The sequence below is a fragment of the Phycomyces blakesleeanus genome (assembly GCF_001638985.1).
Source record: "Phycomyces blakesleeanus NRRL 1555(-) unplaced genomic scaffold PHYBLscaffold_9, whole genome shotgun sequence".
In the NCBI taxonomy this organism is placed as follows: Eukaryota; Fungi; Mucoromycota; class Mucoromycetes; order Mucorales; family Phycomycetaceae; genus Phycomyces; species Phycomyces blakesleeanus.
The window spans coordinates 649302-676722 of record NW_017265142.1 but is presented as its reverse complement, the minus strand read 5'-3'; the positions used below and the strand labels follow the sequence as shown (position 1 = coordinate 676722).

At 38.7% G+C, this 27421-nt stretch overlaps 8 protein-coding genes across 8 annotated transcripts; 2 read left to right on the top strand and 6 right to left on the bottom strand.

The window, feature by feature from the left end:
* Positions 1-430: 430 nt before the first annotated feature.
* Positions 431-3319, bottom strand: PHYBLDRAFT_80078 (hypothetical protein). Its single transcript, XM_018443552.1, has 8 exons — positions 3154-3319; positions 2770-3070; positions 2410-2688; positions 2089-2340; positions 1957-1997; positions 1791-1872; positions 1309-1721; positions 431-1231 (listed from the first exon to the last, which is right to left on the bottom strand). The coding sequence occupies exons 4-8, from the start codon at positions 2269-2271 to the stop codon at positions 490-492; spliced, it is 1461 nt and encodes a 486-aa protein (XP_018292340.1). The 5' UTR covers positions 2272-2340; positions 2410-2688; positions 2770-3070; positions 3154-3319; the 3' UTR covers positions 431-489.
* Positions 3320-5184: 1865 nt separating this feature from the next.
* On the top strand, positions 5185-6649 carry PHYBLDRAFT_133299 (hypothetical protein; the record flags this gene model as incomplete). The annotated part of the gene is made up of 7 exons (XM_018429560.1): positions 5185-5397; positions 5447-5609; positions 5701-5813; positions 5902-6020; positions 6073-6151; positions 6218-6282; positions 6341-6649. The coding sequence occupies 7 exons, from the start codon at positions 5185-5187 to the stop codon at positions 6459-6461; spliced, it is 873 nt and encodes a 290-aa protein (XP_018292339.1). The 3' UTR covers positions 6462-6649.
* A 332-nt stretch (positions 6650-6981) lies between these two features.
* Positions 6982-8245, top strand: PHYBLDRAFT_158672 (hypothetical protein). Its single transcript, XM_018433835.1, has 6 exons — positions 6982-7133; positions 7245-7287; positions 7357-7452; positions 7505-7566; positions 7635-7760; positions 7848-8245. The coding sequence occupies exons 1-6, from the start codon at positions 7062-7064 to the stop codon at positions 8229-8231; spliced, it is 783 nt and encodes a 260-aa protein (XP_018292338.1). The 5' UTR covers positions 6982-7061; the 3' UTR covers positions 8232-8245.
* Positions 8246-10857: 2612 nt separating this feature from the next.
* On the bottom strand, positions 10858-13017 carry PHYBLDRAFT_186770 (hypothetical protein; the record flags this gene model as incomplete). The annotated part of the gene is made up of 2 exons (XM_018439281.1): positions 10858-12742; positions 12798-13017. 2 exons carry the CDS (start codon positions 13015-13017, stop codon positions 11733-11735), a joined length of 1230 nt encoding a protein of 409 aa, XP_018292337.1. The 3' UTR covers positions 10858-11732.
* Positions 13018-13220: 203 nt separating this feature from the next.
* Positions 13221-17020, bottom strand: PHYBLDRAFT_111901 (hypothetical protein; the record flags this gene model as incomplete). Its single annotated transcript, XM_018428247.1, has 10 exons — positions 13221-13530; positions 13604-13755; positions 13834-13978; positions 14045-14327; positions 14471-14576; positions 14642-14720; positions 14779-16051; positions 16163-16301; positions 16400-16752; positions 16831-17020. Coding segments are annotated over 10 exons (3030 nt in total), but the record flags the coding sequence as incomplete, so codon positions are not given.
* A 2767-nt stretch (positions 17021-19787) lies between these two features.
* PHYBLDRAFT_177455 (hypothetical protein) lies at positions 19788-23742 on the bottom strand (the record flags this gene model as incomplete). Its single annotated transcript, XM_018437888.1, has 13 exons — positions 19788-20333; positions 20408-20649; positions 20724-20817; positions 20899-21018; positions 21092-21280; positions 21351-21466; positions 21548-21755; positions 21812-21905; positions 22018-22128; positions 22188-22345; positions 22413-22977; positions 23148-23298; positions 23721-23742. The coding sequence occupies 13 exons, from the start codon at positions 23740-23742 to the stop codon at positions 20073-20075; spliced, it is 2331 nt and encodes a 776-aa protein (XP_018292335.1). The 3' UTR covers positions 19788-20072.
* A 238-nt stretch (positions 23743-23980) lies between these two features.
* PHYBLDRAFT_158670 (hypothetical protein) lies at positions 23981-25481 on the bottom strand. The gene is made up of 5 exons (XM_018433834.1): positions 25319-25481; positions 25203-25253; positions 24894-25128; positions 24643-24748; positions 23981-24591 (listed from the first exon to the last, which is right to left on the bottom strand). The coding sequence occupies exons 1-5, from the start codon at positions 25375-25377 to the stop codon at positions 24320-24322; spliced, it is 723 nt and encodes a 240-aa protein (XP_018292334.1). The 5' UTR covers positions 25378-25481; the 3' UTR covers positions 23981-24319.
* Positions 25482-26111: 630 nt separating this feature from the next.
* PHYBLDRAFT_92821 (hypothetical protein) lies at positions 26112-26831 on the bottom strand (the record flags this gene model as incomplete). Its single annotated transcript, XM_018443802.1, has 2 exons — positions 26112-26352; positions 26455-26831. Coding segments are annotated over 2 exons (618 nt in total), but the record flags the coding sequence as incomplete, so codon positions are not given.
* Between the last annotated feature and the right edge of the window lie 590 nt (positions 26832-27421).

Here is a 27421-nt window from a genome sequence, read left to right as displayed (position 1 = left end):
TAAGCGTATTGTCTAAAATTACATTTCGATTCGTCTAAAGCATTTCCTAATTTGTCTCAATCTCAAGTAGAAAGACTGTATTAAAAAAAAGAGATGATAATAGTTAACATTAACAATAGTATGGTAATCAAAGGTGCTGGTCTATCGTAGAAGTACATATACATATTATTGTTTTTTGGTTTTAAGGGTACCATAATCTTAAACCTCGGCTAACCGCTTATAATCCAGGCACAAACCACAGTTGAAATGAAATTGGTAATTGCACAATTGAAAATTCAACGCACTAAACTATATACACCAAAGAACTAAGTTTTGTAAAAACTTTCATCTTTTTTCTTCGCTAATCTTCTTGATAGAGATTTATAATGCACCTATACGCTTCAAACAAAAAACACTACCAGAGATTACTATTGAAAATAAGAATCGGTCTAGAGTGGAGAAGTTGTGTATTTTGTAAATACTATACTATACTTTTTTATCAATATTATCCTACTTGTGGTTTGGAGAGGGAAACATTTTAGTAAAAGGACTATTACGTTTCTTCATAGATCCTGCTGGTGTTGACGTGCCGCATCCTGCATCATGTAGATCAATATTTGACATGGTTAAAGATGGAGCGAGGGACGCAATATCTGTACTATATCGCTTGATACTAGAGGGTCGACTGTTTAAGTAGACACCAGAGTCCATTCGCCAAACCTTTATAAATCCATGACAATCAGCCGAAACAATTATATGTCCATTTTCATACAAAGGGCTCTTTTGGTCAGCCACTATATCATCTATTATAGTTCCTAGCGATCCTTCACGCTTAACATCTTGATTGACGGATAACCTTTTCTGTTCTAGATTATTAACAGGTGTGTTATTATATATCGTATCTTTGTTGGTATTTGCCAGAATTTGTCGAGTTTTTGTAGGCGCAAATATTGCACTTGTAACAACAGCTTCATGTGCTTCAAAGTGCTCGTCCCGACTGGGTCTTTTATAGTTTGTACGATGTTCTCGACGCTTAAACCAATTGGATAATCGAGGTGCAATATGTGTTTCTTGCGGATGAGTGGGAGTTTGTTCAGAGGCTATCTTCATCTGCTCCCCAAAGCTATCATGAGAGGATATGGGCTTAATGTGATTTTCTTTGGAATACATTGGCAACGTTCCAACTTTTTCAGTTTTCCATATGTAAACGTTAAAATTTTCTGAGCCGCATACAATATATTGACCATCATCACTAGAGATTTTTATACAATTAGCCTTTTGTTGTTGTTATATCAGATATATGTTTATACATAGTAATAATTCACTCACCTAAACGAGGCTTTAATCAACATCGACACATTCTCAGCACCAGTATATTTGTACAAAAGACTTTTGTCTTTCATGTTGATCAGTCGAATACGTGAATCATTGCTAGTAACAAGAAGCATATCTTGGCCGGGATGGCAGCCAGGCATAGACTTAATACCTGTTATCTTTTTTCCTTTTCGACCTTTTTTGGTTTTCAGACTAATCTGAGTATTGTATTTAAGCCCCTGGGTCTCATAAAAAAACAAGCAGCCAATATAACTGCCCACACAAGCCGTATTCCCATCCCTTGTGAATCCAACAGCTGTAATCATTTGTCCGCTAGGCAGTTCATTCCAAAACGAAACATTCTTGTCCGGGATACTCCACAATCTTACTTTGCAATCCAGAGAACCAGAAAGAAAATAGCGGTCATCCTAAATTTATCATCATTATAGTCAAATAAAGTAAAGTACAATGTGTAAACATGTGCAATAAATACCTACCCTTGGATGGAAGTCTATTCCAGTAACGATGTCAAGATGTTTAAAGACACATAGACATTCTTCACGAGTTACATGCCACAAGCTATTTGTAAGAGAGAGGGAGAGAGGGAGAGAGATTGGATTAGTGTACCATAAAGTGGTTATTAAAGAGTATATAATAACATACCGAACTGTTTTGTCCATAGAGCATGACAGTAAAAAGTTACTCTAATGAATTAGGTTCATTTACAATATATCCCAAATCAGTCTTTTTTGTTTGTTTTTCTTTTAACCGTTCTGGGCAAGTTCTTTGGTTTACCTTTGACCAACTTATATCCAGTACATCAGATGTATGACCACAATATTTGCGGAAGGGAACTTGTTCAAATACTTTTATAGAATTATCTTCGAGTTTGTCAGGACTACTGAGAACTTTCCATACATACACAATGCACAGTTTTCCGCCAGATGCCATGTATTGTCCGTCTTTACTAAATTTCATGGTCCACACAGCATCTGTTGCATCTTTTGGTGATTTTGGCTTTTCATTTGATGTCTGTTGTTTATTCTTCTTTGCTGTCAATATCTGAGCCAAGACAATACGAGTATGGCGCTTGACAAGGTTGGATTTTGACTTTACCTGATAAAATCACAATATAACTGTGAGACATTTTATACTTATAATAATCAACAACATACTTTTACATATGATGCGTTGTGAGGTGGTAATATGTAGGAGTTATTTGACTGTGAAAAAAAACTCGATCGACTAGACTCTAAACTTTCGCGAGGCTCAGAAGCACAGGAAGAAGATGAGCTTTCACTAATACATTCCGATTCCTCGTCTTGCTCTTGATTTTTATGCGCCTTGCGACAATTAAATATTCCTAGACGAGAAAGGATATCCTTTGCTATTTTTCTGACCAAACAAATCATTAAATTAATCAAAGAAGTTGAAAGCTTTCTCAACCACACACACATATATATATATTTCACCTACTTCTTCTGTGTTGAAGAATGATCCTCCAAGGAAGCATTGTATAATTTCCGGCTTTCATCTTTACGCCCATCGGCATTATTGCCAAGACTTTCAGACACATCATATGCGTTATAAGAGTCATAGTTGTTGTGACATGATTTCTCTTTGGAAAGTAATTTGAGTGGTAATTTCTGAGACGCACGACGTACAATATGAGCTGAGAGAGGATCTAGACTATTATATGAATCGCCTAATGCTACTTGAGAATCGGATTTTCTAGCAGAATCCAAGGTTAAAGAAGACACTGACAAATCTCCGTTTTCTAAAATAAAATAGAAAGTCAACAGGATTTTAAAAACTTGTGCATGTAAACTATAGTCTTGTACTACCACTAATTCAACCTACTTGTATTAAGCGGTGACTGTATTTCAGTAGAAAGAGTTGCGACACTTGCCGATCCTCTAGACTTCGTACTCGGATGCCGTTTAGTTTCGCGTGTACGGGAAAGCTGAGGAGAGGAAACCTCTTTCGCGTCGTAGAACTCATCTTCGTCAGAACTCGTCAAAAGCATAGTGTCGTCGAGCGGATTAGAGAAAAAGACGTGGCGGAGATTACCACTCGGTTTTTTCTCTGCATTTTGTGACTTTGTATTTGTCTCCGATACAAAAAAGGACGATCGTTTGAGTCATGCATCAGCGTACACCTTGCAATGACTGGTAACAAGCTCTTATTGTTATTATAATTACTATTCACTATGTTTAAACTAACTTGAGACCATCAAAGACCCTATTGAATACAAAACTATACATGCAATACAGCAAAAATGCGTATTAGAGAACGATTGGTCTTTACTCGAATTGTGTATACGATCGGTGTTTAGCGACCTTGATGTCTTGAGCTTGAGTTTCTTGAACGTAAAAAATAATAACACAATTACCCAAATCCGAATCACATTTCTAACCACATTATAATCTTGCCTGGTATAATTGTAGAAAAGACCCATAAAAAATAAGTCCTGTCCAGTAGATAAAAGCCAGCTAGACCAGACTCTCAAGCTGTTACAGATCGATGCAAGTCTCATCTCCTTTCTGGTCAATCAAAAAGGTCTCATCAAAAGACCCAAATCTCCTTTACTCTAGTGTCCTTCATCAATCAGCAAAACACTTCTTGGATCTCTTGAAAAACTATTACATTCATATGCAAGTGATAAGGAGCACACATTCACCCTGCCTCAACTTAACGCCATGGTGATAATGTTTCAGGTACATACACATAAGCCAAAATCTACCTTTATTTTCGAAAGTGGGCTGTCTCTAAAAAAACATTGTATTGGTTTTCCAGTGTTTTTTCTTTGAGAATGAACCATCGACAACTATCAACACAGATTTGTGCGCATTGATTGCTGGACTTAGCCATACATTACAGGATACTTTATGTGTATACCTTATAGAAGACCATTCTTCTTCCAGTCAGTCATCAGAGAAGTTGGCAAAGAATACATTTAATTACCTCCTGAATATATTTCACAATGTCGTACGTGATTGTGTCTCACTGCCCTCAGACAGCGATACGCTCGTACGCCGCTTACCTGAAACAAGCTTTACTCCAAATTCAAATCCGGCTGTTATTGATGCAACTCGATGTCTAGCAATGTTATGTGAGTATCACATTCTCAACTTAAGTCAAAGTAAGATAAGAAATAACGCTACTAATTTATGAGTAAATACAGATAGATTGAATGAAGAACTTCATTACGTATCCTACACAGAGTTTTATAATGATGCTGTTAATGAAAACTTAGAAATTAAGGAAGATTTTCCAAATTTTAAGGATCACAAAGGGTACATATACAAAATAAGTGACGGGTGAAACATGCTTATATTTTTTATTTGTATTCTTTTCAGATTTTCTTTTTGCGACTATTCTTTTATTCTTAATCCAGCAGTAAAGGCTGATATTCTTAAGGTAGAAAGTGTATTTCAAATGCGACATGAGCTTCAGGATGCTTTTTTTCGAACACTTCTTCAAGGTATCAAACAAAGAAACCAATTCATATATACTGCAACATTAATTCATTGGAACAAATAGGCGTGAATAGTCCCTACCTTGTATTGGAAATAAGAAGGGAGCATATTATCGCCGATGCTTTACAACAGGCTAGTACTTTAACGAAAATACTTTTAAGGGAGTCTCATTTTAATGTGTCGAAATTAAAAAACGCTTTCGCAAATAGCTTTACCAAAAGTCAATTCATGATCTCAAGAAGCAATTGCGCGTGCAGTTTGTGGGAGAAGAGGGAGTGGATGAAGGAGGTGTTCAAAAGGAATTTTTTCAGCTCGTTGTTAGAGAACTTTTTGATCTGAAGTATGGTGAGTATTAATTTTCGAGGAAGTATATTACTGTTATTATTTGCTGACTTCCAATATATTTGAAGACATGTTTACTTTTAACGAAGAATCTAGGTTGTACTGGTTTAGTGCAAATCCAACATTGGATGAACATACACTTCAAGAGTATCGACTAGCTGGTTTACTTCTTGGATTAGCTGTTTATAACAGTGTTATCCTAGATATACATTTTCCCAGAGCTTTATATAAAAAATTGATGAATGTTGAGGTCAATCTTCAAGATCTTAAACAGCTGGATCCGGTATGGTAATTATTTAGTTTAAATTCAATATTTCTGAACATAGCTATAGAGTCTAGGAAAAGGGCTCGAACAACTGCTAGTATTTGATGGGCCGGTTGAATCAGAATATGAACGAACATTTCAAGTGGACATGGAGTCTTGTGGGCATGTTTATACATACGACTTGAAACCAAACGGATCCAAAATTATACTTTGCAAAGAAAACAGACAAGGTAAAATAATAATAATTAGATGCTTTGATTGTAAATAGCTTGTTTTAAGAAAAATGGCAACAGTTAATAACAGTACTGTTTATTTTTCTAGAATTTGTAAATCTATACACCAAGTTTCTCTTGGATACATCTATGGAACAACCATTCGGGGCCTTTGTTCAAGGATTTAGACTAGTTTGTCAAGATAGTGCTATAAAGGCAAGTGTAAATATTCTTCAGGAAGAATACAATGCAAAGAGAGTATAATTGAAAAATAACTGTGCTTTTGATATATCTCACTCTCTGTATATAGATCTTTAGACCAGAAGAGATAGAGCAGCTAATATGTGGAAGCTCGGATTTGGACTTTGAAGCGTTAGAACGATCCACTGTTTATGATGGCGGTTGGACAAAAGACTCCGCTATTATAAAGTGAGACTCTTTTTTGCATATGTAGATAGTTATAGTAACATATTGTGTCTAGGTATTTTTGGGAGATTGTTCATGAGTTCTCATACGAAGAGAAGAAGAAATTGCTATTCTTTGCTACGGGATCAGACAGGGTAAAATATATAATAAAAAACAGAGGAAAATATAAAACAAATACACTTAACTGGGTATTTAAACAGGCTCCTATCGGGGGACTTAGCAAACTGCAGTTTGTGATTGCAAAGAATGGCGGCGATTCCGATAGGTAAACGTTAATAAAATTGTGTAAGCGGTATATATCTCATGTTATGTATAATATATAGGCTTCCCACATCACATACATGCTACAATGTACTGCTACTATGTGAATATAGTAGCAAAGAGAAGCTTCAGGAGCGATTATTAACTAGCATAAGCAATGCAGAAGGGTTTGGAATGATTTGAGATTGATTAGATTTGGTGCTATAAGCAGCTACTTGATCGTACAGACTTATATAGATGCTATAGTGTATTATTAAATATGACATCCAAATCAAAGCCTACCATCTGACATTTTTATCGCAATATAATACGCTTGTGTACCTTTTCAATCTTTTTACTTATTAAACAACAAAAACAAAAGCCTGAGTATTTACACATATAGTAAAGTTCGTACTAGAGCAAACCAACTTAAGCATGGCTGATCAGTGAATATTGTGCTTAGAATTATGAGAGATGCTAAAGTTTAATTTTATAACTGTTTTCCAAATATTCTTAATCACACCAGTTGGGTTTTTAAAATATGTGAAAGAGATATTCTGTTGTCTTCAACAATTTGCTTCACGAAAAGTCTACATTACGATTAAACATTCTTTTTGAAAACCACAGGAAACTCCGCGCACCACCCTTAAGGCGCGTCACAAAAATGGTCCAAAGGGAGACTTTCTCTGGCTTTTCCGATTTCCTTTTATCCACATTATGAATCCAGCATTTTATTTTAATCAGGCTGGACAGGCTAATGGCCTACCTGCACGGAATGGAAATGGGATGTCAGCTACGCATTACATGCCTCAACCTGCCTTTCGACCAGGAATGGCTGACCCATCTACGATGCAACGCAAACGAGCTCAAAGCAAGGTGAGATTTAAACAAGATAAAGCAAAAGAGAACAAGCCAAGCTGTCAAGAGCGTATGCAATCGTCAATATATTTTGCGATAAACTCTGAAATGTATATTTTATTCCTTTAGCAAGGACCACAGCTGATGGAGGATAATGAAGAAGCATCCGGTGGTAAGAAGACACCTTTTTAATATGTGTTTTATTGGAATAATTGGTATGATCATTTACAAGTTGAGATAGATGAATTGGATGACATTTCTTCCCGTGATATCGCCATGGCAAGATACAAGCGAAATCACGACTATCTATCTGAGATCTTTACACCTTACAATGCAGGTAGATTATGATCATAATCTCAACTTTACAATCCAGTTAATTTGTCTGTTAGCTTCAATTGTGCCTCCACCCCTTGATATCGCACACACCAAGGAGGAGCTTAATAGCCTTATTGTATGTTATAAAACCAATAATTTAACAGCTAGTGTACTTGGATTTAAATATGTATTTTGCTTGAAAAGGAAGAACATGATACCAAGGTCAAGGAACAAAAGGTTACTCATGAAGAACGTATGAAGGCATTGAAACAAGAAAAAGAGAGTTTCTGGGCATCTTTGGCTAGTCTAAATGAAGCAACTAATGCTCAGGTAAGGGTCGATACACATATATATATATATGTATGTATGTATGTAAAATATTGAATATTTGTCTTACGTGGGTATGTATATTTGTAGGATATTGATGAAGTTACTCTAAAGTATGGGCAGCAACAGCAGTTAAAAATTGAGCATGCACTTCAAGGTGTGTTTGTACGTGAAATTCCGGGGATTCAGGACGAGGTTCGTCCGATGGCCCGTGGAAATGAACCAGTGGCAGCGGCATCGGTTTTACCGGACTTTGTACAGGCGTACGACGTTTATGACAAACAACAACACCCAGCCACAGGGATGGACATGTATACTTACCAGCACGATTCTAATGGGCCCACAGAAGAATCTAATGACTATATGTTTGAGGAAATGGTAAATGCAAGCCAGGAAGATGATGATGATCCAAGCATGAGTGAGTTCTTAAACACAGCGGACATGGAGTTTGATAAAGATGAGGACGATCAATAAAACAGAGAATTCCTAAAAAAAGAAATAAGAAGTGGGACAGTGTGACGCCTATAAGGATGATCTTTATTTTCAAAGGCAGGGTTTTTGGAACTTCATTAGAGCTCCACACAATCGCCATTTTTGTTTCTTTTCCAGGTTGTTCTCTTGCTGGATCCATGCCGATGGTAAGCATTCTTGTCATTGTCTAGTCATGTATTGATGATCATCCAGCCAAGCGGACTTCCGTCCTTCCGACCATTGCCCATCGCCAGCCAAAATGTGTCTCGACAATGCCGTCTCCTCATCCTCTTACTGCACATCCTCAGTCTTTCGCCGGCTCTTTTAGGCATTATCTATAACATAAAGGCTGCTTATGATGTACCTAATCGCGATGCAGGAGGACCACTTGTTTTGGGCAATACTCAGACAGATTACTGGGTTGCCAACCTCTGGGTATAGTATTATTAGTAAATACAAGCTTAGAAACATGTTAATAACTTTATACATATGCTTGTTATAACTTTATCCTTGTAACTACAGTGCGTTTTGGCTGGCTATTGGAGTTGGACACTCTCGACAAGCATGATCAGACGGTGGTTATATCATTACGAGATCATCAATGCCATCTTTCGGTTGATTACCCTAATGGCATTAAATTGGTCCATCTCGGCTTATTTGCAGAATCTGCAGGATCCCATCACCATCTGGATGTCGGCGAGCGGTGTATTACTAGTGGGTACACTTTTAAAGCTTACTTTGGCCTCCAACCCAAAGTATTCGCGCAAGGCTGACGCTGAGTCGGACCTGCGCCTTCATTCCAAGTCGACTATCGTCCGAGTACTTGTATTGCCGCTCTTCTTTGTCACATGTTGTACACTGTGGGCAACCATATATGAGATCGGGAAAGTAGAATATAGAAGTAGCGAGCTTATGGAAGGTGTCCAGCTTGATACAACCATTCAAACCAAACAGCTTGTGCTAGTCATGTCGTCCTGGACAGAACAGGGTCGCCAACGTAGACAGGCTATGCGTGAAACGACTCTACAATGGCTTCCTAATGATTCTTATCGGTTTGTCTTGGGAAAACCTCCCTCCGCTTCAGCCCAGATGAAATATGGTCAACTCATTGTCCAAGAATCAAGTGAAAATCATGATATGCTGATAGTACCTTCGTCAGATATTGAGCAAGACAAAAGCCACAAAGTGCTAGAAGCATTGCGTTGGGCATCCAGTGTAGATTATGAATATCTCATTAAAACTGAAGATGATATGTTTGTACGCTGGGATCTTCTTACTTCTGAGCTTATTGCCCTTGGGCCAAAAGCTGAATATTGGCGAGGACTTGCTTATAGGTATGTAGAGAAATATTAGCAAGGTAAAAGGGGGGATGGGATACGAAAGAATTTGTTTTAAAGATGCTTTGTTTTATCTGTAGAAATATGCCTCCCTCTGATGATTCTAAGCTTGCTATGAATACAGATTATGGGATGCCCATATTGCCGGCTTATACATCTGGCTCATTGTATGTAATCTCACATGATGTCGCCGACTGGATCACCCGTGCCAAGACCGTCGTGCGTTACATTGCCCGAGACGACCAGAACTTGGCTGTGTGGCTATTTGGGCATACAATCAAACCCATTCATGATCCTAGGATTCAAGAAAACGAGGTTTGCGAAGACGATTTGTTGGCTATGCGAGTTGGTGGTGGCGATCGGCTTCAGACTATGTATGGCCTTGCCAAACAAGGGCGATCCCAATGTAGTGGGGGACCAGCCATTCGTTCATGTTCTGTGTGTTACCCTTGCCACAAAAGATCTGATGATTGGCGATCCTATAATTTAGAATGTGATCCTGTCAAGGGTATTACTTTGCACAATCAACCATTGGTAACAAAAATTGCTGATCAGACGGTTAAAGACCAGTTAGAAAAATCCCGCCTTGGAGAGAACGATGCCTGGATCATCCCAAATGTATTGTCACAGCGGACTTCGGTCTATTCGGACAACGACTGGGATCTCATCTATTGGGTTTGTTGGACCAGCGATCCCTCCACATTTACAGACCGCCATTGGAGAGCGCTCGAGCTGGTCTGGATTCACCAACCAAGGGCCGTGATTTTCATGATTTCCAATACTCTGTCTACCGACTTTTTCAAGGATTATATTAGCCGTGGTTACAAAATACATGTTGTTCACATAGACAAGGAAAATCTCTTGAACTGGCACTGGTACTTTGGCCCTGGAACACTCGATTGGTTACAGAACTGGGAACGATGGGAGAATGAGTCTTTCTTTTACTGGCACTTGACGGATTATGTGAGACTGTACCTTCTTTACAGCTACGGTGGTACCTACATGGATATGGATGCTCTCTGGCTGCGTGCTCCCCCTGACCCTAATCTCGAGTTTATTGGATCGGACTATTCAAGCGTCTGGTCTGACCGTGAATGGACCCTCAATGACAAGAATCTCTACTTGCCCCAAGGACTGATGCGCTTCAAACGTGGTTGGACACTATTCCGCGAGATGGCAGAGAGTTCTTTCTCGTCATATGCTTATGATCCCAAATGCTTCAACTGCCATGGACCCAAAGCTATTACATCTTATGTTCGTGAGCACAGAGCTCCTCTTGAGGCTGCTAATTTTACAATTTTGCCACGCCACGTTCTTTACCCCGCCAGTTACCTGGAAATTTATAAATACCTGCTTCCGAATCCCAAGGCTGAAGCGGAATTGAAATCCCTTGAGAGTTGGAATATACATCTTTTTGGAAAGATGACCAACAGTCTTGACATCCAGCCGGGCAGTATCATTGATGTATTATTTAAGCGGTTTGATCTTGGACGTCATCACCCGAATGGATCATGGCAAATTATGGGACCTAGCCAACATCTCTATCATACAGGAACCTGGTTAGACGCTCCTCCGGGTCGTTTCCAAGGATTAGACACAATTTATATTCGTGGTGATTTGACCGAGGCACGTCTTGAAATTGAGATTGCCTATGGCGAGCTGCAGGTCGGCACACAGCCATGGAAGGACCGAACAACCCATAGTCAACAAGAAATCAACAAACTACTGAATCAACTCACTTATTCACCATCGTCCGAACTTGTTACAAAAGGTGGCCGTGATTTGTTGGTTGTGCGTGTTGTATCCGGAAACAAAGTCCAAGAAGCCAAGATTGAGGTTATCATTCCGGCTCCACAACGACTCATCTAATTTCTGTTATTATTATTATTATTATTATTGTCTTCTATTTTTACTTCTTTATTTTAAAGTACACTACAAAAACTCATTCCACATACGCAACGTAAATCAGAGACTATTTTTTAAAAAAAAATCTAAAATAGATCTTTTTAGACACGCCTTATTTTTTCTTATATAATTTTTTAATTGTTTTTCATAGCATGTTTTGATTAAAACTAATAATAATAATAAAACGAAGAAATAAAAAGATAAAAGTAGATGTACAGTAGGTATGGAAATGATAAAAATAATTTGTAAGAATAATCAGATATTAGGTAGCCTTGGCATCTAAGCCAGGTAAGGCACCTGCACTCAAGAGGGCCAACTCAAGATCCTCTAATAAGTCCTCGCAATCTTCAATACCAATACACAGTCGAATAAGATCCTCGGGAAGAGATCGCTCGGCACGAATGTGGGCAGGGATAGAAGCGTGGGACATGCGACAAGGCATGGAGATGAGTGAGTTCACACAACCAAATGACACACTGATACTCCACAATTTGGCAGCTTCGACAATACGTTCAGAGATTCCGATATCACCAGTCTCAAAACTAAGTACAGCTCCAGGTCCATCAGCGATTCGCTTGTGTAGCTCGTATTGAGGGTGCTTGCGGGATCCAGGATAGTGAACCTTGAAGCCTTGGTTCTCAAGATATTCGGCAATTCGAATTGCACTTGCCTGTTGCTTATCCATACGTACTGCTAAGGTCTTCACACCACGCAAAAGTAGCCATGAGTCGAATGGCCCAAGACCACATCCGGTTGCATTGATGACGTAATACAATTGGTCTGCTACAGAACTCTCACGAGTGCCGACAATGCCAGCCATCAAATCGTGATGACCGGAAAGATACTTTGTGGCCGAGTGATAGGAGATATCGGCACCCAATTCCAATGGACGCTGCAAATAAGGACTCATCATTGTGTTGTCAACAACAACGAGTGCATTGGGGCACTTTTCGTGGACGTACTTTGCAATAGTGGGTATATCACAAATTTTAATCAATGGGTTTGTGGGGGTTTCCAGTAAAACCAAGCGTGTCTTGACTGGGTCGAGGAAAGGCAAAACAGACTCTGAGCAAGTAGTATCCACGTGATGGGTTTTAATGTTTTGAGATGTGGCAAGGAAGGTCAAGAGTCGATTGGTTCCACCATAGAGATCATCGCCTGCAATGATTTCTTCACCGGCACGGACTAGACGAGTAATAACATCTAATGCGCTCATACCACTTGTCACTGCCAAAGCACGACTGGCACCCATAATCTTGGCCAGATGATTCTCTTTATTTATGAAGATTGATGAGTATGCATACTAGAACCTCATATGGCTGCTTACCAAGATGAGTGCGTGTGGGGTTTCCACTGCGAGAATAGTCATACTCTCCCCCTCCTGCAGCTGTTTTTTGCTTAAAAGTGGCAGATTGATAAATAGGCACTGAAGCGGCATTATGAGGATCGTCTGAGTTATCGACGGTGACGACCTCGGTAGCAAAACGGTACTTTCGTCGCAGGCCAACAGAAGAGGCTGGAGAGCCAGGAGATAATGCGTCTGTCATGGAAGATTAAGAGGAAGAGATGGATAAATAAGAGTGTGGGTTTTCTTGTTCTTTTTTAAAGTGAAAATTAGATAGATAGATGGATGTAGGAGGAGGACAGCCAATCATACGAAAGGCAGATGATCCCATTTGTGACTAAGAATAAATCGGAGTAAAGCAAGAGAAAGAAGTAAAAAAAAAACGAAACATCAAACTCTCATAAATTATGCGGCAATATTGAAGCCGATTTTTATGGTTTTTGGCACCAGCTTCTCTTGCTGGACAACAGTTTCAGTGTGAATATGCCCAGAACCAAGCCGAGGTTGGCTGTCTTGATTAGACCAACCCTCATCGGGTATCAGCCGCGCCGCAACATCATCCAAACCCTGTAATAACTCGGGTGTAAAACGCATGTCAAAGATCTCCAAAACATATTTTCTCACAGGGGATCTAAAATGATAGCTTCCAAGCAACTGACAAACAGCATAGTACAAATCTACCCTCTGAAATGACTCTGGGTAACGTTGGCGTAACCTAAACACAGCAACAAAGAAAAATGTCAGTCATTATTATTAGACTTTAGACTTCAAATCGTTATTGTTCTTACTTGGCCAAATTCTTTGATGCCTCATTGGCCATAATATGATTGCTCATATCTCCAATATTCTTTAGAATATCCGACGCAATTGGATCTCTGGTCGCTGATAGTGGTAGGCGTGGTGGCTGAGGTAGGCCGGCCGAATATTTCCAATTACGGATCTAAGATCGATCAGGTTATTAAGATTTTTTTAGGCGAATAACAAAAACCTAATATTGTATTCATCCTTTATCTCTTACCGTCAGAAAAACTCTTAGGTTTAGCGGAACACAGAGACCTTCGGCTCCACCATGCGGGCCAAGTACACCTTCCCAGCCTAATTCACTTAGAAGCTCCATGCCCTGTTTAGTCTTTGAAATTAACCCGAGCACATAGTAGCAAGTCCTAAAGTATATTGCATAAGCATATCAAAAAAAATGCTTTTCTTTAATTATGCTATACGGAACTTACCCCTTAAGTGAAAGAACCTCGCTGCTGTCAGCCATGGCTACAATATCTTTGACAACATCTTCTTCTTCCAGAAACGGTAGGCCATTTCGTGTAGCTCCAATGTTACCAACAGCCCACAATACTGCTTTGAGTTTCCTTAATTCTTCAACATCATGGTTCTCAACAGAGTAATTGCGGATATCCTTTACGAACAGCTGAAAGTGTCCCCGATCTTTAAGGAGATTACAGCCTTCTTCTGTCTTTGTGAGCTCGCCATAGAAATGAGGGGGAGTAAGTCCATCTCCTGGCTGTCTAATATCAGGATATGCATATACACATATACATACACATGTTTATGTTTACAATTATAATTACAATTATAATTATATCAATGTTTAAGCAAAAAAGTTTCCACAACAACTTACAAGGCCTCAAAATCATTTTCACTATCCACACGCTCTTCAAACGGATTTAATGATTTTTTATCAGGTGTATTGATCAGAGCCCTCGCCAGCGAAAGCTCGAGTTGGGCAACATAGTGTTTATTACGATGCTATCCAGCACCCATAATGTCATGAAAGACAATCAAATGTTGTTATACTAGTCTAAAAAACTTACCTCGAACCACTCATCCATCTCCTTATGCACATACCCAAGTGCATTCAAGTAGCGGAAGCCAGTAGATGTTGAGAGAAATCTGCAATGAAATAGAATCCATCTAGCTTCTATATTTACAACCTATATTTTACGCTTACCTTAACAAAAGCGGGTTTCCAATTTCTCCAAGATGGCCCAAGCTTGGACGGAATTTGACTAAGAGCTCAAGATTGGCCGGCCGCTCACATGCCTCATCCAATAAATTGACTGCTTCTTGACAGACATCTAGATGGGTGTCATATAATTGAGTAACAAGAAGTCGGATGATCCAATCATTGTATTCGCTTTCAGATTGTCTCATAATAACCCCCAAGTATTGTGTAGCAAATAACCGGATAGGGTTGTACCCAGATGTCATAATCTTGGATAACAAGACACGAGGATGGCCATCGAGCGTATAATCTAAGTTGGTAATCATGGCTACTTTGATGTCATCACGGTTCTTAAGTTCAGACAGCTGATAAAAAAGACTGAACAGTTTGAATTTTTCTAGCATCCGTACACCCTCCTTGTGTTTGCTTAAGGTTCCGAGAAGGGTAAAATAACCAGCTGTCAAAGTATTTTCCATACGCTCCTTGGAGAAGATCGGTTCATTCTCAGAGTTGTTATTAAGAGGTCCTAGCTCGCTTAAAGCTTCGCCTATCTCGGAAAATAACTTATTCTCACCCAGATAACGCACACCATCTTGGTGACCTAATAAGGTCGACAGTAAAGTACACCCGTACTTGACATAGCGTGTAATACTAGGTTTGTTGGCCTTGATATCTGAGAATTGGTGTTTGAAAGGGCGATAAAAAGCCAAAAGACGTTTGATGAATTTCTTTCCTCGCATGGCTTCGTCTAATCGTCGTGGATTGAGCAAAGGACCCTGCAAGAGTTCAATAATACTATCCCAGCACCATTTTGTGTAATCTTTGGTATTTAGTACTTGTGAATCCATGAGAAGTTGGCGAAAATGTGTATCGTCAATCGCATAACCGATCTTGAGTTTTACTTCATGGACCTTTTCCTGAGTACGGGTTGATGTGGCCAATCGTTCTCCTTTTGTCGGTAATGGTGTCACATAACGTGCACGAGCTCGAGTGAGTTTGTCTATGTGTGCAAGAGCGGCAGTAGCATTATGACGAACTTGTTCATCATCAAAGTTGGAGGCAAGTGCAAATAACTTCGGTAATGATTGAACTTGTATACCCATTGATATCGGCAGTAGTCGTGTGGATAGTTGTAATATCTCCCCAATAAGGAGTGTAGCTTTGCGTGAAATATAGACATCATCAGATTTGACCATGTCAATTAAAGCCATTAGAATATCAGACTCGATAAAGATAATAAGTATAATACTAAGATGATGGTCGAGAAGCTTGAGACGCTCTGAATTACTGGCAGTTGTACTTCCACTACTACGATCATAAACACCTGCAGGCATTCCCCCGGCAACTATAAATTCCCCCAACAGACCATTTGTAAGTGTGCTTATCAAACCACGGCGAGGAGTAGGATTGATTGGCTCAGCGGCGGACGGGTCAATATGGACTGTGTGTTGTCGACCTGAAAGAAAGTTATTATAGTCTTTAGGCAATTTGACTCTAAAAATGTCAAAGAACATGTCGAGAACCATTTTCTAATACGAGTAAATAATAAGATATCAGCAATATTACTCAATTATAAACGTGTCTGTTTCTCTCTATCTCTCTCTCTCTATGAGAAGGGGATACTTACTTGGGTTTCTGGTACAGGCATCTTCAAGGCCAGGACAACAGATCTGGCTGCTCGCATGTTATTAGCACACATATAGAAGATACCTGCCCAGTTTTTGAGCATAAGAGAAACTACACGCGCACTATTCTTGAGTCTTTCTTCGCAATTGACACCCTTGTTGGATTCGGTAAAGGGTGAAATGAGTAGTTCGAGTTCTACACCTGGTCTGAGGAAACACCGTTTATCAGGAGTATCCAGCACATACATAATTGCTGGCATAAGAACTTCTGCCATATTGAGCTGGCCATCCAATAATGCCTGCATTACTACTCGGAGACCACCTGACCGAACTGTCAGTCCAATGTCCAGAATACCTTTGTTTTTTTTTGTAGAAGCATAATAATCAATTGACCATTTCTTTTGTACTTATCGTAATGTCATTATATACTTACTTAGCTCTGCTAATGTTTCGAGAGAGATGTTTCGTAGACGACAATCTGGTTGTTCTGCAATAGCCACAACCGCACGTACTACATTTTGGCTGATATATTTGACACCACCGTACTCTATAAACGAGCGTACAAGTTTCACGGTCTGTTCACGTTCAGGCTCATGCTGTTCAGGATCTCGTGCCAAGGCTCTATGCAAGCCATAATAAACACCAGGACATAATCAATTTTTTCACATCAATCTATGGTACCTTTGTGCAATTCCATTGAAAACTTACCTGATAATGAAAATGTCTAGTTGCATTTGCATCATCAGCTCTACATCCATAGGCTCTCCAACAAGATATCGCAGGGTACGAAGTGCCATAACACGGATCTCTCGGTTGGGACTTGCAACACATTGTCTCAGACTAGTAGATACCTTTAAATTAGCCTCCTTGCTTTTACCAGATAGTTGTTCAAATATTCTGAATATGTTTCGGGTTAGCTCACCAGGTAACCAGACCACGCTTAGGATAATAAACATCAATGTCAGCCGTTTTTTTAATGAATCGTAGCAACGTTTCGAGTTTTTCCAACTTTGACTCCTTGAGGATAGCTGCTTCATTTGATTGTCCAGGTTTGGCGACTTTCCATTCATCTGCTTTTAACTGATGTATTATGTGAGGTATTTTCTTTCCATTTGGCCAAGCATCTAATGTGTATGTGTGTGTGTCACCAAAAAAGAGAGTGTGTTAAGTTTTTACATCTTACTGGCCCTAATCCACTATAATTATTAAAGTTTTCTACTTGCCATCGTCAGGGAAAGAAATGCTCTCCTGTGAAGCCTTGTATTTTCCTTTGATATTTGGCGAGCTATTAGATCTTCCTTTTGTACGTGCCTTGACAGGATTTGCGGCTGAAAATGAAGCTGTGTTTCCAATGTAATGATGTGTTTTTAGTTTTGCAGCAATGTCGGCAATCTCTTTGCTGTTACTGGTTTGTGTACGAATTGTCTCGATAGATTTTTTGATCGACTCGATCGCCAAGTTGTAACTTTCTAGTTGAGATTCAAGATCTTTGGTGCGTTTTTTATCTTTAATATAAGCTTCTAGCATATTTTCGACGCCAGATTTCATCTTGGATTCCTGATCAAGTTTGAATAGAAGATCATCAAGCTGAAACAAAACAATTCCATTTCAACGAGAATGTTAGAAATATTTGTCTTTTCTTTTTTCCTCGCTTATTTGATTTATCATTGCGTTGCCAAGACTAATTATATTATTTCCCTTTCTCCACTGCCAACCCCTTTCTCCCCGCCCAGTAATACTTACCTCATTAAGCAACTTTGAGGGTTTGGGCGGTGGTGGAGGCGGTGGGGGCGATGGAGGCGGTGGAGGTAATGAAGGTGAATGTTGAGAAAAGTTTGAGAGACCTTCCATCACCTGCGACGGGTGGGAGGGAAGGGACGATGGGCACATTGTAGAGCAGTAATTGGCACGTCGCAAAGAAGAAGCACTGCGTTCAAGCAGTCTGAACGGAGTTGACCAAAAACGGCGATATTTGCACCTCCATTACCTATGTGGAGACTATCACACGTGACAAATGACGTCCCCTTTGTCTTTCTTGTTTCTACCAGCATATATTTTTGTGTGTTTGTGTGCTGCTCTTGTAAAACAGAGGAGTGTACATGATTGGGTTTCAGCACTGTATTTCTTCAATAATTTACATTATTCGTTTGACAGAACTGATTTTTTTTGTTCTTTAAAATTATAAGCCGAGAAAATAAATTGTGCTTGAATAAAATGAGTTTTTGGGTCAACTAGATTTGTGGGCGGCGCTTTTAAGTCCTGTTTTTTTTTGTACACTCATTATTAATTCATAGTTATTGAGGCAAATCCAGACTTAAATATCTGATATATATATATATATATATATGGGATTTAACAATGGAACATTTAGATATTTGGTCATTTTATTGTTATTCTTTATTTTTCTTATATTTTATGAGGAGAAAGAGAAGATGAAGAAGGGGGTAACATTGAGAAGTATATAGAAAGGGTGGAAAAGACAAATACCCTACCTGACAGGTAGAATTGCAGACAAGACAGTATAGAAGAATCATCATGGATTTGAATATAGAATGTATAGAGAGCCAATCAGGGATATATGTCCAGAAATTGAACCGAGAAAAATCCAGATATTTGGATACATTGAACACATAACCTTTTGTAGTATATTTTACTCTCTTTGTGTAGCAAAATCTCATCATCTCCTAAGGCTTTACGGAAATGTCCTTGGGCATCGTAACGATATTTTTGCGTAATCGAAAGTAAGAGTTGCATCCCTGATTGGGGTTCCTTGTAATTGTATGTATATTGTATTGAGGTAAATAAGTATCGGAGTAAAATTCTATTATGGATTCGATCAACCAGATTAAGGTACTTGTATTAGGAGGGTAATCGTGTGAATAGAAAAAACGTGGGGATTATTTCAAAGCTACATATACTTGGAGAATCTTCAGAGTGGGCCGTACGCTACTATCGGATGCTTTTGATGAAATTTTAGTAAACACAGCTCCTGTTCCAGTTATACAGAACAATTAGACGTACTTTATCTAAGTTTTGTAAGCATTTCAATTCAGGCGAGTGAGCCTAGTGCTTTAATCCCTTATTTAGCATAACGCAACTTCACTCAACGTTTTTGTTTAGTTTTATCTTTTTTAAGTCTTCAAAAATGGCGTTTATAGTAAAAAGAACACTATCCTATTTAGGATTGTAGTATTATTTCTTTGTTGAATTTCTCTTCTTCTTTAATTAAGCTATCAAACATAATTTAGAGCCAAAAAAATTCAATTCGTATATAGTTTGTATGAATAACTATCAATAATCTTGTGAAATTTTTAATAACACTAAGGTAGAAAAAAAAACGATGAAACAAGCCTAAGAACTTTTAATGTTTAATTTCAATAACACTACACTGGTTTTGGACCATTTGAAGTCATTTATTAGGGAAAATATATATATAGACTTTATCAATTGATTTGAATCAATATCGAGCGGATAGAGTAAAGGAGTATATATGTATATGTATATGTAGATATGTATATGTGTGTATGTGTATGTGTATGTGTATTTAACGCATAAAAATGAATGTTTATAAAGCTATTGATCACCATGATTTCTCACCTTTCTTTCTTTCTTTCTTTTTTGTACACACAGCTTCAAATATAATAGAATTTATCTTTGCAAAGAAGGTAACTGAACTTATTTGCGTCCATAATGTTTCCTGAATAACGCATGATGCTCTTTACTACTCGACTGTCCACCACCACGCCCACGACTAGCAAACTGTCCGCCTGCGTTACGAGAATACTCCAAGTAAGCCATATTATCACCGCCGGACAAAGTTTTGGTACTTGTCATGGTTCGTTTTACTGCACCGGCTCGGCTCTTGGCTACCACACGACGATCAGTAATTCTACCAACATCGTCTGTGTGATCGATTTCTTCATCTTTTAGATCAGCCTGATACATAGAATAAAGTCGAGAGTTGTCAGTAAAATAATATGAAATACAATTTCGGATAGTAGTATGCTTACCTCATTAGCCAAAAGGACAGCCTTGAGGAGATCCATCTGTTCATTGTGGGTTTTGAATACCAGATTTGGGTCACTATCCATGCCTTCGAGGTTGGTGATGACCTTGAATGCATAACCCTGATCAATCAGAAACTGTTGTCGCTTGGTGGAGTAATACATCTCTTGAGTGTCTCTAGATACAAGCGAATAGAAGAACGCATTAAAACCTTCATCATTACGACGCTTGGCTCGCAAAATACGGCCTAATTATACAGTGGCAATAAGTTAAAACACTGCTCAGTTTATTTTTAGACGCATGGTATGTATTGATACTTACCAAGTCGTTGTGCTTCTTGGCGACGCGAGCCATAATGAGACGAGATTTGGATGAGACATGTAGCTTCTGGAAGATCGATACTGGTATCACCGACCTATGATACACACATAGTTAATACTTGTGATTCTTTAAAATGTTCTTTTAAGAAATAACAGCCTTCTTCTTTATTGATTACCTTGGACAGAAATATAGTGTTGACAGCAGGATTGTATTGAAAGTTTTGTAAAATACGCATACGTTCTTGCTGGCCAGTGCCACCATAAATATAAGGTTTTCCAAGTTTCTTTGCATACTCCTGTTCTCAATTTCCATTGATCAGTCATCTAAACATTTACTTGACATAAAAAAATTTTCGTTTCTTTTCTTACCACTAAAGCATACACATTATCTGAGAAAACAATGATCTTGTCTCCACGCCTTTCATGATACTGAATCAGATATTGACAGGCCTGGAATTTCTTTGGGTTCATAACGTACAGCAAGGTTCGTTTACGGGTATTTTCTCTCAAGTATTCCTTGTAGAACTCAGGTGTCATTGGACACCAGACTTCGGCACACTGAGACAAAATAAAAAGTGAATGAATATATATATCAAAAATGTGGGTGTATTTGTTAAAGATAAATTACCTGCACATTGGCAATATGACCACGACTTGCTAAATCCATCCAGTTGGCTTCATATAGCTTGGGACCAATCAAGAAATTAAGATCATCAATCTTTTCATCTTCACGCACCAAGGTTGCTGTAAGAATTGTAATAAATTATCAGTATAAGAATATATCTAAAAAAGTGAGTATTCTCTATCCCACCCATGATGATTTACCTGTTAATCCTAGCTTGGCGTGAGCAGCAATTGTGGTAACCACAGTACGGAACATGTTTGCTGGTACAACATGCACTTCGTCCAAAAGCAAAAAACCCCACTCACGCGACTCTAAGAACTCCATCATCTTCTGGGCGTCGTACGAACGCTTTCTTTTGTTGGCCACCATGGAATATGTCGATATAACAATACCAGAGCTACCAGAGAACTATTGCATATGTATAAGATGCGACAATTCTCTGGAACTGAAATACTCAAGCTTACCTTTTCTTTGCAATCAGAAGTAAAGACGGCAATTTGATTTTCTTTAATGTTACTCCATTGCAGGAACTGTTGTTTCCACTGCATGACAGATACACTGTATATATAGTAACGAGTTATTAGTATTAGTATTATTAGTATATGTTTTTGCGTTTGTCTTTTTTATACACCATAAACATACACACACACGTAGAAAGAAAAATACTTACGAAGAAGTGCATAGTACGAGACAACTCTTCTTGATTGTACAGGCAGCCGTAATACCGACTAGCGTCTTTCCTGCTCCACACGGCAGCACAATAATACCAGATCGAGCACGTCTAATCAATCAAAAGAATATTGGTATTTTTGCAAACGGTATAGTTTGTGCTGTTTTTACCCGTTACCAAACATCTTGGATAAACTTTTTTCTTGGTAAGGACGAATAACAGTTGTAGGTTTGAGATCGATCTCAAGATTGGCGTTGATCGTATCGTTACGGAAATCGTATTCTTCCAGCATGGGATAGTCAATGTCATTACATCTCTTTTTTATATTCTATAAACCCACCAAGTATATATATAGTAAGTTATCTGAGACGTTTAATATTAGCAAATCTTCTTACTTCTACTTGATCGGCAGCAATTTCAAAAGCATGAACTTGTTCGCCCTCATAGTCCTCTTCTTCATCTTCTTTGTCAATACGAACAACCGCACCAAATAATTTTTCATCTTCTTTTTTGCGCTCTTCTTGTTCCTTGTCCAAAAGACTTTCTGGATCGACTTTGCCCTGGTCTTTAGGTTTTTGAATTCCTGGGATTGTCAAATCTTTTCCTGTCGGTTTGCTGTTGACCATAAAGATATTAGACACCGAGCTGTTCCCGGCAAGATTTAAGATTTGATCGTTTTCGTCACGAAGGATTCTTCCGGCATTAATAATAGAGTCCTTGAGTAGCATTTGAAGGGTCTCTGGATGCGACGATTCGACATAATAGCGATTATGCTTCAAAACAAGTTTGACTTTACCGTAGGATAGCGTACATTGTCGAATAAATTGTGTAATTGAATCAGGGACTGGTACTTTAGATAATCGATTGAGAACTTCAATAATATCTTCTGTTTCTAGTCCAACTGACACAGCTGCATAAAGCGAATATGGCGTTAACTTGTACTCTTGTATATGAGCAGGTCTATAAAATATAAATTAATATCTACGTAAACACACATTTGTATAAATGCACACACACTCGTATATGTATATATATATATATATATATTGGTCTTTCAGAATTATATAGTAATATAGCGACATTCTTTTTGGTTTGTGTATACATGTATATATGTATGAGATAAAACGTACCGACTAACAGGTTCACTGATAGCCACCAGAAAATCCTGGGCTTGCTCAGCGATAGGAGAAAATCCCTCGAGAATAATGTGTCCATCTTCTGGACTAATCCATAGTGGACGAGAAGCATGGTCTTTCTTTAGAGGAAGATAAGTATAGTCTTCTTTTCCAAATATATGGGATATAAAATCAGGCCGTCCCTCGTTGACGACTTCGTGATGATTACTGTTTAATGAAGCAATGTCAAGATTGGCGTTTCTTGGAACTAAAAGCCAATATCTGTGTGAGGGTCTCTATATTTCTTTCTCTCAATTTTTCTTTTTCTCTCTTTCTCTCTTTCTTTAAAAAAAATCTTTTTTCTTGTTTGTTTGCTTCTTTATTTTCTTGTTTATTGTCAATCGAAACAAGAAAGAAAAAGTAATAATTAATCATATACCATAAAGCTTTGATTGGAGCATTTCGTCCAGTTGGACATCACTATCCTCCTCATCGCTCAGCGTGTCTACCGATGTTCTTTTCTTGTTAACATTACAGCACAAAACAATATATTCTTCTTTTTAGTCATAAAACAATTGAACTCAGTACCATCGAGAGTTCTTTTGCTCATTTCAAGAAATCTTGGTATGGTTGGCGCAGTAAGATTATTAAAGAGATGGAGGAGAGAGAATTTGCATTTATACACATTTGAGTGTGTGTGTGTGTCCAGTCACAGATTAAACTACCGCTGATAAAGATGTCAATTGTTGCTCGGGATTTGTGTTTTATGAAGGATATATGAATATGTGTACTTGTTTCGATCACATCTTGTAATAGGGGTTTTAAAGGAGACCATTCTCTTTTTTTTTCAAGAAGGAAAATTGAATGATAAAATACGTTCAACATGAAATACATATAAAAAGAAAAGTAGAAAGAAGAAAGGGAGGAGAAAGGACAAGTCTTTTGTAGATTTTTAAATGTCTGTCTGACTGTCTGTCTGTGTTTGTGCGTGTTTGTAAGTGAGTGAATATGTGAGTGAATGTACGTTTGTGAATGTGCGTGTGTGCGTGTGTGCGTGTGTGCATGTGTGCGTGTGCAAATATTGGGTTGTGTTGTGTGTTTCTTCTCATTTGTTACTATTTTGCCTGTGATAGGCTACATTATGACAAAAGAAACCTCCTGTTTTTTTTATCCCTCTCTTTTCATAACTAGGATCCTCCTTCACTCGCCGATGATGACCGTGCAGCTAGCTTGGACATAATAAGATAGACAAACAATACCAAAACTAATACCCATCGCTTCCATTGACTGACTGTCCTTGTCCAGGTAGATTCGTTTCTTTGAGCATGAGGTGTTTGAGGATCAATAGGTCGTGCCTTGACTGTAGTTGGGGCTGTTGTGTTGACTCGTTTCCGTGTTTCTGTAGCTGCCATGAGCTGATAAGCATTATCCGGAATAGTACATAATTCAGGGAATACATCTACAATCAATTATTAGTACAAAAGAATATATAATTATCTAAACACACTACCTCTAAATTTCTGGATCTTTAGGTTGAATATGTGTGATCTAGCTGCATAGAATCTCTTTTCAGAGTCCGTCGTCTTGATACTGCCTGTAGTTGTTTCGTCGGTGGTCTTTTATACATACAAATATATATATATATATATATATATATGCATTTGTGTGTGTGTGTGTGTATGTTGATATAGATATAAATGATTTACAGCAGTTAAGGTACAAAGAACTGCTAGAATAAAAATTGACTAGTATTTTTCTCACCATGAAACTCAGCAATCCGTTGAGGATGGTGGCGACGGACCAGCTAGGATTCCACAAACTAGGGTGGAAGTCACTCATCGTCAAGCAAAGTCGCGTGTCAGGCTGGAAACGTCCAGAAGGTGTGACCATTCGGATAGCTGGTGGTTTATAAGGATATTCTGAAGGAAACGTCAGTCTGCCATAGTATTCACCACCTAGATATGGTGTATCAGGTGGACCTTGAATCACATAATGCCTGTAGAGTCAAAGTAATCATTGGATTAATTCTGAAATTATAAATTGTACTGTATAAATTAGTAGAGAACTTGCCATTCAAGAATGTTGCTTTCCAGTGGTTTAGCAGTAATGAATGGTGGAGGGCTAAGTTGAATGCGATAAGATAAATGAGTCATTGTTCAGTATCATCTTTTTTTTTTCCTTCTCACTTTTTTTGAATAGCAAGGTACTCTTTGGAGAGTCGCTTATAAGCGGCCTTTGTTGCCATAATGTGCAATGAATATACAAAGATAGAGAAAAGTTCAGAAGGAGCAGGTAACGATAGGAGGGTGTAGGTTTATATATAAAGCAGAAGAAATGAAACAAGTAAAAGAGAAAGAAAGAGAAAAAGAGAGAAAGAGAAAGAGAGAGAAACTGAGTCAAGCAAAAAAAATACCATGTGACTCTCCCGCTCATCGCCTATAACTCTCCCCTCAACCTATTCATATTTAGTCTCGTCCGGATAAACTACGTCACTTTATGTTCGGACCTTCACAATGTTAAAGATTTTTTTTAATTAACCTATTAGTGATTTTTTTGTGAAATATTCTCTCATATTAGTCATAAAAAAAATGGGGGTTGGGCTTTTTGATTGGATCTCTATCTTGGAGTTGTGTTATTTTTTAGGAAAAAAGTGTAGAAAAAAGAATATAGATATAATAAAAAAAAAGAAAAGAAAGATAAAAAAATATAATAATTGTAAAAAATAAGCTTTTTTTTTGGTTTTGGTTATGATCTTTGGGGGTTTTTTGGGGTTTTAAAGCTCAAGGGCAAATGTACCGGAAGGGCCGCTGACACTTCCTCTCTTTTTCTATACATATACACAGACACGTAGAGAAGTATATTAGAATATTAAAAATTTAGAATATCATCAACTCTAAAAATCAATTGAACTTTTAAACTTACACCGTTGTGAGGGACTTTGTATGTTTCATTAACATCTTTCTTGGGTGCTTCGGCAACCTTAAAGTCCTTGGCAGACTTGAACTTGCTGAGAAGGGCTTCAAGGCGTTCGGAAGGCTTCAATTCACGCTTGTTTTTGTCTTTGCGGTAAAATAGGTAGGCCCAGAACTTCTCGAGACCATATAGGTGACCATTGTCGTAATCGGACAAAGTTAATTGCTGGAAATCTTCAAAGATTTCTCTGCGGAAACGCTTTTCAAGACCATAGGAGTAGAATCGGAAAAGACATTCAAGACCATATCTAGAAATAGAAATAGAAAAAGACACCGGCACAGGCACGGGCACACAATTAGTATTTTAGGATATTAGATAAATATAAACACTACTTTCTAGTATGCTCTACCTGTAATTCTGGTTGGCATCCTCGACAGCAAGCTTCTTGAATTCATTGTACATACGCTTGTTATAGTGATCGCGCAAGAAGTGAGACCAGAAACGGAAGAGGGTGTTCATTTCCTGAGACTGACCAACACCAGATTGCTTGCGTTCTCTTAATGCCTTTGCGTGGTACTTGTGGTATTTGTGTTGCATAAACCCATTCTCACGCAACAATTCATGACTGGGATGCTGGAAGTTACCAAATGAATGAGCCATGTCCATCGAAGACGAAAGCATACTCTCGTTCAAGGCAGGAGACTTTCCAAGACTGGTACCCAACAAATCAGCGGGGTTGTAGTGGTAAGGCTGGTCGCTGAGAACCCATCCAACATGTCCTTGATCATGGGCATCTTTTTTGCTGTTTCCTGAACTAGCTCCAGAGCGAGGCAAAGAGCTACCGTAGAAAGCGCTGCTAGGCAAAGATTCGGGACGAACAGGATAGAAACGGGGTGCTTTCTTGGAAGCATCAATAGGCTTGGCCTGGGTGGCAGCAGCGGCTTGACGGATTTCGCTATCACGCTTGGCACTAGCGCTGAGCTGAGCAAAATGCTCAGAATCAAGAGTGGTTACCTTCTTGACATCGGCCTTGTGGCCACGCAATCCAGTTTCGTACTGGAAAAGACCTTCATTAATCATGTCAGAAATATCGTCATTCATCTTTGCACGATCAAATGACTGGTGGGACTTGTCGCGCTTGCGTTGGGTAACAATCATAATGCGAGCTACCATATCGTCATCCATTTCGAGATCGTCGTCGTCATCGGATTCTTCGTCAGACAAGTAGTACTTCTTGACAGTGTTGGGGCGGCTACCATCAACCCAGTCATCGTCAAAATCGAACACAACATCGTCTTCATCAACTTCCTTGACTTGGGACTTGCGACGCTCCTGGTTAATAATAGACTTAGCCACAAGCTTGGGCATAGGCGAAG